This window comes from Emydura macquarii, unplaced genomic scaffold (assembly GCF_026122565.2).
Source record: "Emydura macquarii macquarii isolate MOO-44397 ecotype Brisbane River unplaced genomic scaffold, CSIRO-AGI_Emac_v2 contig_2699, whole genome shotgun sequence".
Taxonomy (NCBI): Eukaryota; Metazoa; Chordata; order Testudines; family Chelidae; genus Emydura; species Emydura macquarii.
In genome coordinates this window covers 1,767,653-1,786,575 of record NW_027132836.1, presented here as the reverse complement: position 1 = coordinate 1,786,575, position 18,923 = coordinate 1,767,653, and the positions used below count along the sequence as shown (strand labels likewise).

The following is an 18,923-nucleotide window of genomic DNA, read 5'->3' as shown; positions in this document are numbered from 1 at the left end:
AAAGAATCACTGGTGTAGTCAGGAAACACAGAAGAGAGTGTAGAATAGTTGAAGGTTATAGTAAAACACCCTGTTTTGTAACGCTTTGTTTTCTCTTTGCTGGTTACATAGTATTTGTATGTGGTCAGATCTTCCTTTTTTGAATGATATTGCCAAGAGCCAGTAATACTTCCCCATCTGAAACTAGGTCTTTGCAGCTGCTGTTTATTAATCTTACTTCCAGCTGAGCCAGTTTCAGGGAGCTGGTAGAATGTTGGCCCGGCTCTGGAATGTGGTTCCCTACTATGCTTCATCAGCACAAGAATTTTCCTGACCAACAGACTCATAGACTTTAAGGTCAGAAGGGACCATCATGATCATCTAGTCTGACCCCCTGCACATTGCAGGCCACAGAATCTCACCCACCCATGCCTGTAATAGACCCCTCACCTCTGGCTGAGTTAGTGAAATCCTCAAATCATGATTTAAAGACTTCAAGTTACAGAGCATTCACCATTTACAGTTGCAGGTTTAAACTAATGAGCCGTGCCCCATGCTGCAGAGGAAGGCGAAGAAACCACTAGGGTCTCTACCAACCTGGTCTGGGGGAAAATTCCTTCCCTACCCCAAATATGGCGACAAGTTAGACCCTGAGCATGTGGGCAAGGCCCACCAGCCAGACACCCGAGAAAGAATTCTTTGTAGCAACTTCTCTGGTGTCCTGTCACCAGCTGTGTTTGTTAAAGCCCCTAGCATATCTGTTGTCACTTCTTTTTCTTCTTTCGCCACCTGATGAGGCAGGATCTTCTCTAAATGAAATTCATGCCCATGTGCAGAATTCCCACGAGGCATAGGCACCACTTAAGCCAGTGTGGTGCCTAGATTGTGTATAGGACCCACTGCACAGGGGTACATTTTATTATTTATATGGTGCCATAAGTGTACTCTATGATCACTCTATGATACACCTAACCCAGGCCCTGGCCCTGGCCCCAAAGAGACTTCAGTAGGCGAGGCAAGAGCAGGGCAATAGCATGTTCATGAGGTCAGGAGGGTAGGGAGGCACTTTATTCACAGGAAATAGGAGGGTTCCAAAAGGGTGCATCTGTGGATTGGAAAGGGTGAGAGAAGCTCTGAAGCCAGGAATGGGAGGTGGAGACAAAAGCTGCACTTAGCAAAAAGAGATGGAGAAAAGCCTAGGAAGCAAGATGGGGTGTGAGAGACATGGCCACAGAGCCTCCTGGGTGTCATTTTTTTTGGAAGTAAAAGGCAGTAATAGAGATAATTGAATTATGACTCTGAAAATCTAGCTACTGCAGCTGAAGCACTTAACTCTCCTTCCTCATAGTTCTGAAATGCTGGATGTGATCATTTTAGTGAATAGTCCAGCATAATGTAGTTTACTGGATGTTTCCCTGTGTAGTGTAATTCTGGCGTGTCGCTGAGACTGGTTGCTATCATGACTCTCAGCCCTGAGAAAAGAGGAAATGTGGCCCTGTGGTGAGGGCCCTAGCCTAGCACACAGGGAGACCCCTGTTCACTTCCCTGCTTTACTGCAAGTTTCCTGTCATATCTCAGGCAAGTCACTTGATCGCTCTATGTTACTACAGTAATGGGGCCCATAGAGGTTGCTTGGCTCAATATAGAGCCTGTTGTACTCTCTCTGAAGACTCTAGTTATTCTCTGCACTGTGGGTAGATACCAATAGGCTTGGACCTCTCTCTTGTTCAGATATCGTAGGCCTGATTATGAACTTTCCCATGCTGGTGAAAAATGTGGAGTGACTATTTTGAGCTGGAGTTACATGAGTATAAGTGGGATCAGAATTTAAGCCACTTTGGCCATCCCCGATGCACCTCGTCTGAGCTGGAGAATCTATCCCGTTGACGCTGGTGAAAGAAAGATCAGAATTGGGCCCTAACCTGCCATTATTTTTTTAGTGTAGGCTCTTCAAAAAGTCCTCCATTGTGAAACTGGCTTATTCCGCAGCTGACGCTGTTGAAAAGCTTTTGGTACACAGTGCATTTTGGTATAAAACGGCAGTGTTTGATCTGTCCTCAGGAATTGCCTAGAATTCTGTTTGACTTTTGTACGGATGTACGATCTGTCAAATGCTGCCAGAGCTATCAAGGAGGCGATAAGCGCGTCAAACATTTTACTCAGGGCACAGTTTGCTAATAATGACAAAACAGCTGAAGAGAAACGGTCACGCTGAAACCTTTATGTTGTCCTTTTTCCTTGTTTACAAGTGCTGGATACATTTCATTCCTCCCCCACCCCCGAGCTCCGGTGGCCAGTTTGGAATCAGTAAATATTAGTCCTTCTTACATTAATTGATTCAGCAATTGTGAGCTCATCACACAAAGCTGAGAAACAGCCATTACAGCTCCAGAAGGTTTTATTTTAAATGACTGTTCCTTTGGGTTATCTGTGGAAATGTGGTATCTTTCATAGCAATTTGCAAGGTAGAGGCCTGGCTGCAAGATAAATTATGGACCATGCTGCCTTATGTCCTTCAATGTGTGAGTCTTTCCCATAGCAGACTGTATTCTGGGGACAAGTGCTCAAGTTCTTGTTCTTGTTTTTTTCAAAACCAGGATTGATTCTAAAGAAATTTTGCTGCAAACTTGCCTCCAGTGACTCCCCTGAGCAAGACATAAATAGGGCAAGCTGTTGGTCACATGTTCCTGCAGGCAAGCTCAGATTCTGCCGTCTTCCTCTTGTCATGTTTATCCTCTTTTGTGTGTGTGTGTGTGTGTGTGTGTGTGTTCTCCCCTCAACCCTTTAGCACCCCGTCCCCTCAGCTGTAGCAAACTGTCACTGGCTTATTTCCAGTCTGTCTCTGGTTTCTTTCACTCTTCTCTGGCCACTTTAATTTTTCTTTATGGATAAACTGAGACTTTCTCTTTCCAGGATGTCTGAAATTCGGAGATGTTTCTCTGTCCGAATGTGGACACTGGGGTGCCCGACTCTTCTTTTTTACACTTCTTTAATTCCATTGACTTCAAAAGGCATTGCTCCGGATGTACTGTTGGGTAAGCCAGAACAGAATCAAACCTTGCTAATTGAATATAAGCTCAGACTCTGATGGTCAGTGGTAGATCAGGTGCTAAGTGCTCACCTTTCAAGAAATGCACTCATTCCTACAACCGAATTTCAAAATACCTAATTCACTTACCAAGTCCAGCTCTGGGGATCAGTGAAGAAATTAATCAGAGCATTATTGAGTCAGATGCTTGGTATAGTTCCTTCCAGCAGATCCAGGTTCTGACCCATTGTTAACCTCTACTTAAGCATTAATAAACAGGCATTTTATTTGCTCTGAATAAAATGTCATAGGCTGTTTGGATGAATGTAATTACAATTTGGTATGAATATTGCTGCATCCCTTTTCATACATATTAAGGCCGGAAAGGGCCATCGTGATCATCTATCATGATCTCCTACAGAACACAGGCCAGAGATTTCACCCAGTGATTCCTGCATAAAGTCCAAAAGCTTCTGGCTGAACTAGAGCATATCTTTTAGAAATGCCTTTTCTTTCTAACCCATTCCTTGATGTAGATATCCTAGACAGAAGGACTGATTAATAAAACCAGCCTGCCTTAGATGAGGAAACACTTCAAGTGTTCAAGCTGCACTCTTAATAATTACATTAATTTTTCACAGCTGACTAAGGTAAGCATATATTATTTCAATAAAACGTGGTGTCAAAATGGATTAATAAAATGGTGTTAGGATTTTTTTTTATTGGTTCTCGAAGTTCATCAACTCTGTTTGGAATCAAACTCTTCCTTGGATAGTATGTAGATCTTTATTATAACATCACTAACAGCCACTGCAAAGCTGAAAGAGCTCAGAAAACAGTTACAGCATATTCTGCAAACTTTTCTGTTAAGTGATAAATACAGCTGAACCACCAAAACAACTGACTTTCCCAGGCTGAATGGATTGTGAAGAGGAAATCTAGAAAGGAGTGTCCATTGCTAAATGTAATTTGAAAAAAAACCCTGGGATTCTTGTAAAGAGCTTTGATACACTCTCGGGAATAGCTGCTGCTGTTGCTTCTGCTTCTAGGATAGTTCTTAATTATTATATTAGTCAAGTCCATGTTCTTCTAGTGCACACCCTCTAATGGTTTTGTAAGTCAGAGTATAGAACAATCCTGCAGACAAATGAAGTGGAGGGGAGAACTGTGATGTTGCGCCAAACAAATCACCTAAGAAGAGAGGACCTTTGCATGAACCACTGAAACTCTAGGGGGGGGGGAAATCTCCTGTAGATCAGAGAGCATTTATTGAGACTGGATTATTTTGCAGAAGGTGGCATTTTTTGGAGCTTTCGTAAGTCCTGCATGTATATTTGAATAGCATGCTTGTTCATTGTTTGTAAATTACCCCTTGGTGTTTATTCACTAGCTGTGGTTCAACTGGAGGCTCTTATATTGTTGTTATATAGGATTGACTCTTGATATATCCTGGATTAGAAGAGCCCAAATTAGGTACATTTTATCTGGATAGCACATAAGAAATTTAAAGAAAAAAAAATCTTTCCAGTGAATTTTGAAGTCTCTTCTGGAAGATGTTTACATCTTGCAAATTCAGACTGCATGTGGCTGGGATAGCTTTCCTGTCATTACTTAAGTTTCTGCCAACTTTTTTAAAACTAAAGCATTTGGAATCACTAAAAAAGGATTGTAGCATATTGGCAAGGAGATGAAAGAAAGGTCATTTTGCTGCTGCCTTACACTGTACTTGTTCTGTGGAGGAATAAAGAACTCCACGTTCCAGTCTGGCATTTTTGACTAGATGTACATTCTCTTGAAGGAGACCAAAAAAAACCCCAACCAAACCAGAAACCCATGATTATTTTGTTTGCCAATGTTTATGAAATTTTCCCTGAAATAATTGTTCTTAAATTTTTTAATACCGAACTGTAAATGAAAAGGAGTTGATTTTTTTGCATTATTTCCTCATTATTTGCAGAATAATTAAGATATTAAGAAAATTTCTTTTCTATTTATTTCAATATATTTTTGTGAGGGATCCACGGTAATGGAAATTTAAGCAAAAATGTACCCTGAAGCTAAATTATGATAGATGACATTTTAACAATGTCTATTTTTGTTTTATTTTTGATGTTGTAAATGTACATTTATGAATATTTTAAGAATGAGTTAGATACATATTATGTATAGCTATTGTGAAAATTCAAACAGACAACAACATTCTTATTCCATGTTTAGTTCTATAGAGAATTGCATAGGTGCAGTAGATTTAGAGGTTAATGAATCCTATTGAACTGAAAATCCTGATACAACTTTAACTATAGTCTTGTTAACTCTCCACCATAATATATTTGTGAGGAGTAAAATACGGTTGAAGCACATTTGAGGTCATTGGTCAGATATTGCATGTAAACATAATAATACTTAGCATGGGGGTCTGTTTAAAGCTGAGGCGCTTCCTTTGTTTTGCAGGATTTCATAAAACCCCTATTTTCAAAGCATTAGATTTTCCAGACAATCTGGGATTTCAGAAAACGTTTCCTAGGAGGACATTCCCTACTCTCTCAAATCTTGCTGTGTCAAAGGTCAAAAGATGTACAGTGAATTGCTTTCTCTAATTCTGATCCTCCAGAGTATTTTACACCTAATAATGATATGAGCAGCAGTTCCTACCTGCCTTGATGTATCAGTTTGCCTTCATGTAGCAGTGTTTGTCTCATTGATCACACTGCATGTACACTTGGCTGTTTAAAACACTTTAATAAGAAAACAATTTAGAAATAGGCTTAATTTTAGCATGACTAGGTGGATGAGGTAATATCTTTTACTGGACCAACTTCTGTCCGATAAAAGATATTACCTCACCCTCCTTATCTTTCTAACATCCTGGGCCCAACAGGGTTACAACAGCACTTAATTTTAGTATATGAAATGTTGCTGTGTACTGATTTCACATACTGAGACTATTTCCCTAAGGTTAAGAGTTGTTGGAATGAATAGTTATGAAGCATGGGGAAAACCCAGGCTGCCTGCCTAACAAAATGCTAAAGGACAGGAATAGTGTGAACTAAAGATCACTCTCTAAACAGTTCAGTGCTTCACCTGGTGGGGAATAGCCTTTATGCTGAGGATGGCTTCATGGCTGGTGAAGACAAGATCCTTCGTGTTATCTTTCTTCTCTTTCTGTTTATAGTAAGATATTTTAAAAAAATCTTCCATGAACGAAGTAAAAAAAAATTATACATATGAAGACAGGGACAATAAAACCTTGTGCTTTAGGGCATCAGTGGATTGCCACAGGAGTGAAGAGGAAAATTTCCCTTCAGACTACCAGACGCTGCCTTTTTAGTGAGGTTTTCATTTTCCTTCCTTTAGATATTGGCCACTTCCCAAGAGAAGATACCAGAACCTCACCAGATTAGTGTGCCTGTGTAGCAATCTGTGCCTTCCATAAGCCTTACAAGAGCTCCATGCACCTTTGTTTCCTCTTCCTCCCCAGCATGCACAAAGACCTGACATCTGGCCCTGCTCTCTTTCCTTCCTGGCATGTATATTTTTTATTTGATCGCGGCTTTGTAGCACTCTGTAAGTCTGCCATATTTTTCCCCAGTGTCAGCCAGGTATTGGCTAATGAAAGGGAGGAGATAATCTCTGTTGTTGAATTTCATTTAAGACCTTATCCATGATGATGCAGATCAGATGCTTTGACTGTAAGCTTTCCGAGCCAGAAGGGGCTTGGTTTATCTGTAAAGCAGAATACAAAGTCAGTGTTTATCCTTAGAACAGTGTGGTGGTGGCTGAGCAGTGTGTCAGCTGAAAGCTGTTTGATGGGCTCGTATGAAATGAGTTGGAGGTGATGAGGTCGATGAATAGCATGGAAAAGACATAACCCCAGCCTCAGTGAACAAGGACCCACATCACAGGAATCAGTACCACAACGGGCATCAACTGGCCCCCTTACTGCCAGTCTCAGCAGAGAGCTGAATTCCTCTCTCAACCCAAAGCAGTGGGTGGTCTCTCCAGATCAGGGAAGAGGTCCACTGGCTGTGAGGAGCAGTGAATAGAAAGTGTACGTTGCTGCTGTACATGCCCTGATAATACAGGATGTCAGCCAGCACCTTCACTGAAAAAGAAAAAAAAAAAAAGAAAGGCAAGCGATCAATTCTTCTCTTAGTAGCATCCCTATGAGTGCTCCTACTATTGGTGTGGTAGTGTCCCCGCGCCTAAGACCAATGGAGCACCCATAGGGGGACATATCTTGAAGAACTTCAGTTACTGCAGAGAGTGAGTAACCCTCTCTTCCCTAACTGTTACTGGCGAAGAGTCGTAAGGGAAGCCAGACTAAGCCCCCACATAGTTTATCAGGAGGCAGTATTAATGGCACTGGTTTCCTTGTAGCTTGCTGCCATGTCATCCATCCTTGGAAAGATGAGAAAATTCGGCAGTTCTGATGTGGAGGACTCTGAAGTCACGGACGAGCACACCGATGGGGAGGATTCCATTCTGGGAACCCCTGACAGCCTTCAGGGCACCCAGAATACGAAGGCCCAGCAGCTGCCCAAAAGCAACATCTTTGCTAGACGAGGCCGGTTTGGGATGGGGGACAGCGACAAGAACATGGCACCCATGGACTCCTTGTACCAGATGGACCACCTGGTGTCTGCTCCTGTCATCAAATTTAATATCAATGTGGAAAGGGCAAAATTACACAATCAGTTTGCCAAGTAAGTTTCTGATATATTGGATATACATTATCACTGGGGTTGGGCTGCATATCTCAGCTCAGCATTTCCTCACGGCACCACAGTATTTGTTTTTACGGCAGACATTTCAGTATGTCCTATGCTTAAAGAATGCGAAGGGCTCCAGATACTATGGGCCATGTAATGACTATTGTCATGACTATTGTCCTGGAGTCGTATCTCTGAATACAATCTACTCACCAAATGATATCAATGGGAGCAGATCAGTGCCTCTAGGACTCAAACCCTTTGGTGTCTTACCCAAAATTAGTGGGTTCTTTTGAAAAGGTTGGCCTAAATCACTTCCCAAAGCTGTCCAGTGAGTCAGTGGCAGAGCTGGGATTAGAACTCAAGAGTTCTCGGCTCCCAGGGCTGTGATCACACCGTTAGACTTCATTGCTTCATGTGATTTGAGTTCTTGTTCTTAACTTTTCACCAATAAAAACAAAAACACCCCAGTACATCTGTTTGTCCAGACCTTTATGGTTTTACAGACTGTACAATTCCATATATGTAATATTCACTAATGTGTGTGCCCCTGAAAGCCAGTAATGGAAGTATAATTGTCTGGTGGCTTTTAAGAGGTTGCTTAATCCTTGATGTTTCAGTAACTAAATGTATCCTTGTCAGGCTCCTATCTGCCAATTCCATTGAGAGCTGCTCAGAAAAAGCTTTCAAATTCTATGATCGCAGAAGGATTTTCGATGCTGTAGCTGAAGGTGACACAAGTGATCTGGACGACCTGCTGATCTATCTCCATGAGACCTTGAAGCATCTCACTGACGATGAGTTCAAAGGTACCCAGTAGTGTCAAAGGCATCCAAATGCCATTCCCCTCTTCCAGCAGTGCTGCTGGGATTAAAAGATCAGCATAGTGTTAACTTAAATACGTGGTAAGACATCACAGGGGGTTCTGTATCATGCAGTAGTTTCCCAAAGATGGGGCAGTTCTCTGTGAAGCTACTGGAAATTTCAGAAAAATTTGAGAGGTTATTTGTGAAACTCTAAATGTCCCTGGATTCTTCCACCCCTTCAGAAGATCCCAGATCCCTTGTGACTACTTTAAAGTGTTACAGGACTCTCGTTGTTTTTGCTGTATACAGACTAACACGGCTACCCCTCTGGAACCTTGTGACTACTGCACGCCTATGAGTTAGAGGGCAGGTTTGTAATGCCCCTTTTTATAGCTGTAACCTTTTGTGTTACAGAGCCGGAAACTGGGAAAACCTGCTTATTGAAAGCCATGCTGAATCTGCATGACGGGAAGAATGACACCATTCCCCTGCTGCTGGAAATTGCGGAGAAAACAGGCAATCTGAAAGAGTTAGTTAATGCAGAATATACTGACAACTACTACAAGGGTAAGAGAGGCAGTTGGGAGAATGTCTGGGCTTGCCTAAGTCCTGGAGAAAGACTTGAGACAGGCTACATGGGACTGTCTGAGCCCTCAGACGCTCCTCTGTACGTGGCCAAGAATGAGGCTCTAGTTCTAGGAAAGCAGAACCACAAACTGCCTGAGGGCCTGACTATTAGTCATCACGTGTGTTCCTGAAATACCTGGATCACGCCCGCCATTTATGCCAGTGACATGTTTGGTTAATGTAGTCTAATTTTCTTCCCCTTCAAGATCACATTGGCAGGGGAATGAGGGAGCCTGCATTTGCTGCCTCCGTTGGCTCCATTCTGTTGATAAATCGAGCACGTCAATCTCCAGGGCTGATCAGTTTGTCCCTTTTCACCAGCATTGCATTGACCTCAGACGAAGGAGTCTGCAGTGTCTGACAGCTGTTTCTCTGTGTTGTGTGAACTGAGATTTCCATGGTTTGATGAGTGTTTCCCTAGGTCAGACCGCTCTCCACATTGCCATCGAGAGGAGGAATATGTATTTGGTGAAGCTCTTGATCCAAAACAGAGCAGATGTTCATGCGAGAGCCCACGGGGAGTTCTTCAGAAAAATCAAAGGGAAACCTGGCTTTTATTTTGGTAGGGAAAACAAGGAGCATGATACATGATTTCATTTACTGATCAAATTACCAAGAGAGTTGTCCCAAATACTCCTATGTTAAAATACTCCTGATTATGGGGGACCAGATGTCCCACAGAGGGGCTAATTCAAGATGCCCCTCATATTTCCTAATGGGGGCTGAGATGACAAAGGAGCTAAGGCAACTGGGCATCCATTTCCCATTGATATTCAATGCAAAATGGGTACCTAACCCCCTTTGTCTTCTGAACTACCTCTGAATCTTTTGATGGGTTGTATCATTATTAGAGGAACCTGCTAGCACTTCACTCAATATTTCTATAGCCATCTATTTTCAGTCAGCAGGGGATGTTATAATCCAAGCATAAAAAATTGTTCTTGCCTACAACATGGTGTGTGAGGTCCTAGCACAAAAAGTCTCTTTTTGGAGAAAACTCCCCTAACATATTCAGTCCTTTTAACCAAAATGCATAGGGACCATTCAGTGTGGATTTTTAGTTTGAGGAGAATTCTGAATTTTGGTGGTTTTTTTTTTTTTTCAATTCTCCGTATGCTGGGTCCAGATAACCTCAGTGTATTGATCAGCAATGTCTGAACATGTTAACTAGGGGGTGAAATTCACCCCTGTTTAGAGGCCCTGCACAAGATTTATGCAGTGCTTAAGTCCCAGTTAAACCATAGGAAAATTTGAACAACGAGACTGTGATTTGGTTCAGTCGTTGATGGAGAACTGCTGACCCCTGTCTGATCATGGTGGGAGGTGGTGACTTTTGTACATATGGTGAGTTTTCTGACCAGTGGTTCATGTTGCTTGCCCTTAGGTGAACTACCTCTTTCCCTGGCTGCCTGCACCAACCAGCTTAGCATTGTGAAGTTCCTCCTGGAGAACCCGTATCATCCAGCCAATATAGCTGCCCAGGACTCTATGGGCAACATAGTTCTGCACGCTCTGGTGGAGATCGCAGATAACACCAAAGATAACACCAAGTTTGTAACCAAGATGTACAACAACATTTTGATCTTTGGTGCCAGAATTAACCCGATGCTGAAGCTGGAAGAGATCACTAACAAGAGAGGACTGACTCCTTTAACCCTTGCTGCAAAGAAAGGGAAGATAGGGGTAGGTGGAGACGCACCTGTTACTATTTCAAATAACACACAGTGTAGTCAAAATATTTACACGGGAAATGTTGTCCTTACTTGCTGCCTGGGCCTAGCAGACCAAGAGGCGGGACTTAACGCTGGAGTTTAAAAAGAAAAGCTTTGGAGGGAACGTGTCCAGAGGGAGTCATGTAGTACCAGTAAACATATGTCAGCCTAGAGGGAAACAGAAAAAGTGCCCTGGCTGCTATCTCAGGTGGCGTAGGTAGCACGTCTTTGACTTGCTGACATGGCCATTTCCAAAACATTTCCCATTCACCAGGACAGTGACCTCAAAGGGATATGAAACAGGTACTTCTGGATGTCTGTTTTAGTTTTGAAAGGCCAAAGATAGTCACAAATCTTAACTGGTAGAGACCAGAGAGGCACATCATGTTTACTGCATTAGCTCATTGCCACATTCATATCACCCCATTCCCCAGAACCCAATGAGATCACTAGCTATTGGGTATTCCCAGCTTTGAGCCGTGCAGTGTCCCAGTGGCTTGACTTCAGCACAGTTAAACAAGGGAAGAATCTGGCCTCCTGTGTTACTGAAAAACTGAGGAACAAAAAATCCACTCCAGCTGAAATGTTGGTCACATATTATTCTTTTGTGATTAGATTTTCGCCTATATCCTTAGACGAGAGATCAAAGAGCCTGAATGTAGGCATCTGTCTAGGAAGTTCACCGAATGGGCCTATGGACCCGTCCATTCATCTCTTTATGACCTGTCCTCCATAGACACGTGTGAGAAAAACTCAGTGCTTGAGATTATTGCGTATAGCAGCAAAACACCAGTAAGTATGAAACCCCCTCTACGCTTTCTACGGGTGCAGTGCTTGGCTGTGTGCCGTACAGTGCCTCTCTCTGAACAGCTTTTTTGCAGAGCTTTGTTACAAGCAAATGGTGATCAGGAGCAGTACAGGGAAGTGATTTTGTTCTTGGCATGAGTCTATGCACTGATGTTCCTTTTGCCCACCTGACTGTGGAAGCTGATCCTGGGACTTCATTGCAAATATTCCCGTTGGCTTGAAGCTAGCAGTACCATTCACAGGAGTGCTTGCTCGGACAAGTAAGGGTTCCACAGTCATGACATACACCAGGCCTCTGTGTTGTGTGTCATTCCCTGACACTCCTTTGGGCTCCTGAGAGAAACATTTTGTAGTTAGAGCAGGGGATTGGGAGACTGGTTGCCTGGCTTCTGTTCTCAGCTCTGCTCCTGACTCCTTGTGCAACCCTGGATGAAATCACTGGGATAATGACACTTCCCTGCCTCCCGGTGATTGGAGAATGTGTTTGCTGGCACCAATGAGATATTTATTTACTGTTTGCAAAGCCCTTTGGCAGGTGCTTCCTCAGCTTACATGTGTATTGGCTTCTTTGGGATTCACATTCCTTCGCTCTCTCATCCCGCTCGCAGAATCGCCATGAGATGCTGCTGGTAGAGCCCCTGAACAGGCTGCTGCAGGACAAGTGGGACCGATTCGTCAAACGCCTGTTTTACTTTAACTTCTTCGTTTACGCCATGCACATCGTCATACTCACCATGGCTGCCTACCACAGACCTGTGGAAAAAGATGAAAAGGTACTTCACTGGTCAGACTCAGTGTGACCAGCCCAGCTGTAAATCCCCAGGGCTGCCTGCCACGTTCATGGTGCCAGAGCTTAAGAAAGGTTCCTCCTTCTTTCCTGAGTGAGGAAGAGAAAAAGGTCAGAGGAGGGATTCCTCCTCCAGCTCCCTCCTTGGAAAACAGAGGAAGCAGTGCATGTAGGGCGGCCCAATCCTAGGGGAAGCCAAGCACCCTGAAGTGCTCAGGTGCTTTCCCATCTCCTGCTGTGCTGACCCTATGCTCCTATGTTACGCAGCCTCCCTTCAGATTTGAACACACCACCGTGCAGTATTTTCGAGTCATCGGCGAGATCCTGAGTGTGCTAGGAGGTCTCTATTTCTTTTTCAGAGGGGTAAGAGCTTTGACATTTCTCCTTAGAGCCATGTGGATAGGTGGGAGCCAAAAATAGACCACCCCCCCTTGGTTTGGGCTGGTGGCTAGGAGAGTCCATCCCTCATTTGAAAGCTACAGATAGTTTTCCATGGCCTGGCTAGCAGCTGTCAGGTTGCTACTGAGCCACAAAGCTAAGCTGCAGTTGCCTGTCATCCTACTGCATGAGAGGGAAGGCCCTAAAAGGTTTAGGAGTGTCTGGGCACAGAGACCAGGCTTCCGGAGGCATTGACTATAGTCAGGGCCTGCCCCCGCTACGGACTTTAGAGATCATCAGTGCCAGCTTAATGATGAACTGCTGCTGTATGGCAGCCAATGTCAAGCATGCACAGCGAGTGCAGTGCGAGCACAGTGAGCAAACGGACTGCTGCCTCCCACGCAAGCTGCAAGCTCCAGCGTAGCCCTGCACTGAGGGGATAATTGAGGCCTGTGCTTACTGGAATGTGTGTTGCTGTGGATTGATCCCTGTGGGCTAAATTAGGATGAGCTGTTTCCCTCTTCCCAGCTTGGAGCCTGCTCAGCAGACCTCCCCAGCACGTACCGGGGCAGTGGTTGCAGCCGCAGCATTTCCACGTGTGACGCAGCTAAAAGTCAGCCCTTAGATACAAAGTGATGGGTCCACTGGGCAGGTTCACAGTGGAAATTTTCGTCTCCCTTTTTTTTTTTGCAGATACAATATTTCCTGCAGAGGCGGCCATCGTTGAAGACTCTGCTGGCTGACAGTTACAGTGAGGTTCTTTTGTAAGCTTCTCAGCAACTTCTTCATTTGTCTTTGAATGTGGCATTTAGGAGCCTCAGGGGACCCAGCCAGTCATCACATGGACAGGCTTTGGAATAAGCACCCAGAGCACAGTGTTTTCATCCACAGTTCTCCTGGCACTTTACATGGATGGGTCTGGGTCATTACCCTCATTTACAGGTGGGGAACATGCAGAGAAGTTAACTCACTGGGTCTCCCATCAGAGCTAGGAATACATCCCAGGACTTCTGACTTGCAGTCTGGTGCCCTGCGCACTGGGTCGTGCTGAAACCTCTCCGGTCCCCATGGGTACCTTCCACTTTATGCTATTTGAGCCCTCTGTTTTCTCCAGTTGGAAGGCTGCTACACAGTGCAGCCCCCTGACCTGCTGCCAGTTCTGCGGTAAGAGAAAGGGGGTGCCAGAGACAGCAGCGCCGTAGGACAGCAGAGAGAGTTGTGGCTTGTCTTGCTCACATCCTGCAAGGTAGAAGAACAGCAGCGGGATTGGACAAATGCATATGTGGGAAACTCGGGAGTTATCAAGGGAGACAGGAATTGTGGGAGGTGCAGAAGACAAGCGAGGGGTGAAAAGAAAGAATCAAGGGATAGAGGCTGGCCTACGAGGACCTGTCTGTCCAGACAGGGATTAGAATGTGCTTTTGGGGACTCCCTGACCCCTCTGCATATGCCTCCGTCCCTCCTTTCTTGCCTGCTTGGGGGAATCTGCACCCTATGCTTGGACCATGTTTGTCTTTCAGTTTTGTCCACTCGCTGTTCCTGCTGAGTTCAGTGGTGCTGTACTTCTGCGGTCAGGAACTCTATGTGGCATCAATGGTGTTCTCCTTGGCCCTGGGCTGGGCTAACATGCTTTACTACACCCGAGGCTTCCAGCAGATGGGGATTTACTCTGTCATGATTGAGAAGGTCAGTCTAGGGATCAGCTGGCAAGCACTGCTGAATTTTCACAGGCCTGGGAAGTGCCAACTGTGGCCCAACCTTAGAGTTTAAACCAGGGAGAGCAGCTTTATTTACACCTGATGGGGGAGAAAGAATCTATTTCACTGTTGCCAGCAAGTGGGAAAAGGTTCATGTCAGTAACTTTCCTCTCCATTATTTTCAGACCTTCTCTACCAAGTCAAACTTCTGCATGTGGGTCTAGCCAAGTAGCCTGTAGAGGGGGACAAAGAGCCACTCCATCTTAGCTTGGTTCACGCGGACAAAGTTGAAAATGTATTTGGCATGATGTGTATTGCATATGCAGCTAATAGGTCTTGTGAATAACACAAAGGAAATGTTGTCTATATTGAAATCCAATACTAGGAAACTCAGCATTGGTGTAAGGCAAGGGCAGTGAGTTCACAATGTATAGTGCCTTCTTTGAGCCAAATCAGGACTTTCCACCACGCTTGGTTGCAGTTTGCGTTAGATTCCTATGAATCTATGTTCTGTTTCCCTGTTGCAGATGATCCTGAGGGATTTATGTCGCTTCATGTTTGTCTACCTAGTATTTCTCTTGGGATTTTCCACAGGTAATATCATCCTGGGAGTTATTTTTTTCCTGTTTCTTTCTTAGAGAATCAAGGAGATTTAAGAAAAATTACCTTTTCAGTTAATTTAGAATTCTTTTTACCAACTAAAAACTAAGAAATCTACATCATGCCCCAATAAAGAATATCTACCATATTAAAAAAATGACGACTACTACTGCTTAGCACTTATATGGGGCTTTTTAATCCATCGGTCTCAAACTGGCTGGCCAAACAGCATTATTCCCATTTTATAGTTGGAGAAACTGAGATGTCACATTTTCAAGTAATTTCTAATTTTGGATGCCTCCATGTTGGGTTCCCAACTTTAGAATCCTGGGGATTGATTTTTTTCAAAGCTTCTGGCTCCACCCATAGTCAGTGGCCATCAATCAATATATTGTGTCTAATCAGGTACAGCTTTGCAAGTTGTCGATGTTTGCAAAATGGGCGGGGTCTCTGAGTATCTTTTTTTCTTGTATGCATTGCTTCTCCCATTTGCAACAGCTGTGGTGACTCTGATTGAAGATGACAATGAGGGACAAGACAATAACACCTCTCTCTGCTGCCGGTCGGGACAGCTGAAGCGTGGTCGCATGTCATACAATAACCTGTATTACACCTGCCTGGAGCTCTTCAAGTTCACCATTGGCATGGGGGATCTAGAGTTCACCGAGAACTACAGGTTCAAATCTGTCTTTGTCATCCTCTTGGTCCTCTACGTCATCCTCACCTACATTCTCCTGCTCAACATGCTGATTGCGCTGATGGGGGAAACTGTGAACAAGATCGCACAAGAAAGCAAGAGCATCTGGAAACTCCAGGTTTGTCAGTCCCCCAGGGTTTTGGTCTTCGTGTTGGAACTAGAAGGAGAAGTTGGGGGATAAGCGCTTTCAAGGGGAATCTGGAGAGATGGGTATGTTCCTAAACATGCAGATTTTCATGGCTTTCTATCTCCTGATTCCTGACCCATGAGCACAAGCCTATCTGACTGTCCTTGGCCCCTTTCCCCATCCGGTGTATGATGCACTGTTTAAGCAGATGTTCCCGATAGGCCAGGAGGCATTTAAGCTCTTGACATTGGAAAACCATGATCAGAATATGAAAAGACAGTGGGAGATTATGCACTGGAGGAAAGCAAGTGCCTTCTGCCAGGTTTGCAGTCAATGCCATGTCAGCTTTTGTGTAAGAAGATAAACCCATAGTTCTAACTACATGACAGTAATCATCCATCGTTTTAAAAGACCCACTTCTAAAGAAATTGTACGTGTTTGTGGTTGGTGTGATCATTGCCCTAACCTGATAATGCAGGTGAAAGTTTGGGGATTCTTGTTTTATAAAGACAGGCCTTGACACTTGTATAAAAAACAGTTAAATGCCAGCTGTTCCCCATTCCCCTTGTTTCAATTGGTAGAGAGCCATCACCATCTTGAATATCGAAAACAGCTACCTGAACTGCATGATAAGCTCGTTCCGATCTGGGAAGCGAGTTTTAGTGGGAACCACACCTGACAACAAGGATGATTACAGATGGTGTTTCAGGTAACCTGGTTTTATCTTAAATAGATAATCTTTTACAGATACATATCCAGAGGCCTGGGATTGCTCAGTAACTAGTAAGGGGATGTGGAGCTCTTAAACTTAGGGTGACCAAAGATTACGTTCAAGTGATGGCTGTTCAGTGGCCTGTGTGAAATGGGTTCTTAGTCCAGTTTGCCATGCAGACCTTCTACATTAAAACAGAAGCATTGTGTGCTCTCCTGCAGCATCTCTCATCGCTGTCCGACTCAAGGCAGCATCATAGCTCAACTGATAATGAACAGATATCGCAGCTGAGCCTTTTCCTTTCCATATCTGATTCTGTGTTGCTTTACTTCTTGGGCTGCCGTGACACAAACGTCTCAGTTGGGGAGAATCCTGGCCAAAGTGTAGAGACTAAATATCTGACCTGTGCAACAGAGATGTCTATGACATCTCCGTGCCAAACCATGAAGCATTGGCAGAACTGTTACACAGTCCTTCAAAAGCAGTAATGACTATTCTACAAGAATTATCTATGAGTAGCTTGTTCAGAAGCTAGGGGCTCTGGCTCTCAGGTATGGCAGAGCAGAGCTGTAAATAGTCTAGGGGATCAGGCCCTCAAGCAGAGCGCAGCACCAAGTAGTCTGTCACCCTGGCTCAGACAGAAGGCAGACAAACGCAGGCCTCTTGACCTAAGGTGGGGAGGCTGTCAACCCTGAGTGGAGTTGGTGGCAGGGGGTAGAGGACCCAGGCCCACCCTACTCCACCGGGTCCCAGCGCAGGGCCCTGGCTGTGGTAGATGGTTCCGCCACTGGGTCAGCAGGGATCCAGCTGCACTATGCTGACCTGTATTCAGGCAACAATGCAGGTGGACTATAGTCAGCTGTCCATGGGCCACTTCCTCCCCTCTCTTCAGGATGTACCTGGGTCTAGGAGTCATCGACCATCTCCCCAGGGTACACCACCAGGATAGTCTCAGTAGCTCCTCGGCATCTGGATTGTCTGGTAGTTCTGGTAGATTGGGTGAGGCCTCTTTGGGTTCCCGCTCCAGCAGCAGGCAAGAGAGCTCCTCCTCCTCTGGCAGCTCTGACTCAACTGAGCTAGAGGGCCTGCCTTTTATACTTCCGGTTCCTTTCCCGCCCCACTGTTTCAGGTGGGGTGGGCGTGGCCGTCCTGGCTCTGCCCACCAGGGGGCGGACGGTGGTCACTCCTTGTCCTTCTCTGAGGGAGACCACGCCCCCTTGCTACACCCCTCAAAGTGAAATCACTCTTGTTCTCTCTCCAGAGTCGATGAGGTGAACTGGTCCACATGGAACACTAATCTGGGAATAATCAATGAGGAGCCTGGATACAGTGCAGGCTTGAAGCGAAACTCAAGTTTTTCTTTTAAGTCTAACAGAGGTGAGGAATACAGGAATGTAAAACACGCTGATCTTTCCGTATTCTGACAGTATTAGACTATATATTTGGTTATAGAGGCAGCCTATTGCAATGCAATTTATATACCTCTCAGTGAGACTTCTAATAGCTACTCGAATTACTATTAAATGAATACAGTGGGCAAAAGGATTAAAACAAACTAACCCTTTATTCATTTTGCAGTTTAATTCTTTGGAATTCTCTAGCCCTCTCAAATTCCTCACTCTGGATGGAAAGTTTGGATGGTGTGTAATGAGCGGCACACCTTGGTGAGCAGGGTGCTGATGGCTGCAGAATACCATAGGAACTACCCACTCAGGCCCCAAAACTCACAGTGCAATAGCTCACCAGGCAGCACAGAAGAACCCCAGCTCAAAGATCAGTTGGTGTACTTATCGGCTTAAAAGAATGGAAAACTGACGGAAGAATAAAACGCTTAAAAGAATAAAATCTCCAGTTGTGCTTTATACCAATCAGCTTCCTACTGTTGGAAACCAGGAATGCTCTGGTCTGTTTCTATAGGGAAAAAAACATTAACAGCCACTTTGCTTATAAGTTTCAGGGAAAAACTGGAAGACCTTGGTTCCTCTTTTGAGAGATGGGAGCAGGCGAGAGGAGGCACAGAAACAGCCGGAAGAAGTCAAGTTAAAACCCATTTTGGAACGTGATCATGAGCCGGAAGACGCTGGGACAAGGAAGGAGTCACTTCCGAAGTCTATGTAGTTTTTTGTTGAATTTTTTTATTCTTAAGAAGATTAATTATAATTGTCTTTAAATTTATTGTCTGTGGATGTGAGGAAGATTCCCATACCTTAGCCATTCTTTTTAGGTGACAAATCTGAGAAACTGTCCCAGACTGAGG

The 18,923-nt window shown here is 44.4% G+C and overlaps 1 protein-coding gene across 1 annotated transcript; it reads left to right on the top strand.

Annotated features, from left to right (window-relative positions):
• The first annotated feature begins 7,393 nt into the window (after positions 1–7,393).
• On the top strand, positions 7,394–18,784 carry TRPV1 (transient receptor potential cation channel subfamily V member 1). The gene is made up of 15 exons (XM_067566038.1): positions 7,394–7,710; positions 8,359–8,525; positions 8,937–9,089; positions 9,571–9,711; positions 10,534–10,832; positions 11,477–11,653; positions 12,277–12,441; positions 12,723–12,818; positions 13,527–13,597; positions 14,354–14,519; positions 15,058–15,124; positions 15,629–15,945; positions 16,536–16,663; positions 17,928–18,043; positions 18,618–18,784. Exons 1-15 carry the CDS (start codon positions 7,394–7,396, stop codon positions 18,782–18,784), a joined length of 2,547 nt encoding a protein of 848 aa, XP_067422139.1.
• The last annotated feature ends 139 nt before the right edge of the window (positions 18,785–18,923 follow it).

Bases quoted from the DNA above. Each gene is read 5' to 3' on its own strand.
- TRPV1 (XM_067566038.1), top strand. From the start codon at position 7,394: ATGTCATCCATCCTTGGAAAGATGAGAAAATTCGGCAGTTCTGATGTG. The intron at 7,711-8,358 runs GTAAGTTTCTGA...TATCCTTGTCAG, and splicing joins TTACACAATCAGTTTGCCAA to GCTCCTATCTGCCAATTCCA. The intron at 16,664-17,927 runs GTAACCTGGTTT...TTCTCTCTCCAG, and splicing joins GATTACAGATGGTGTTTCAG to AGTCGATGAGGTGAACTGGT.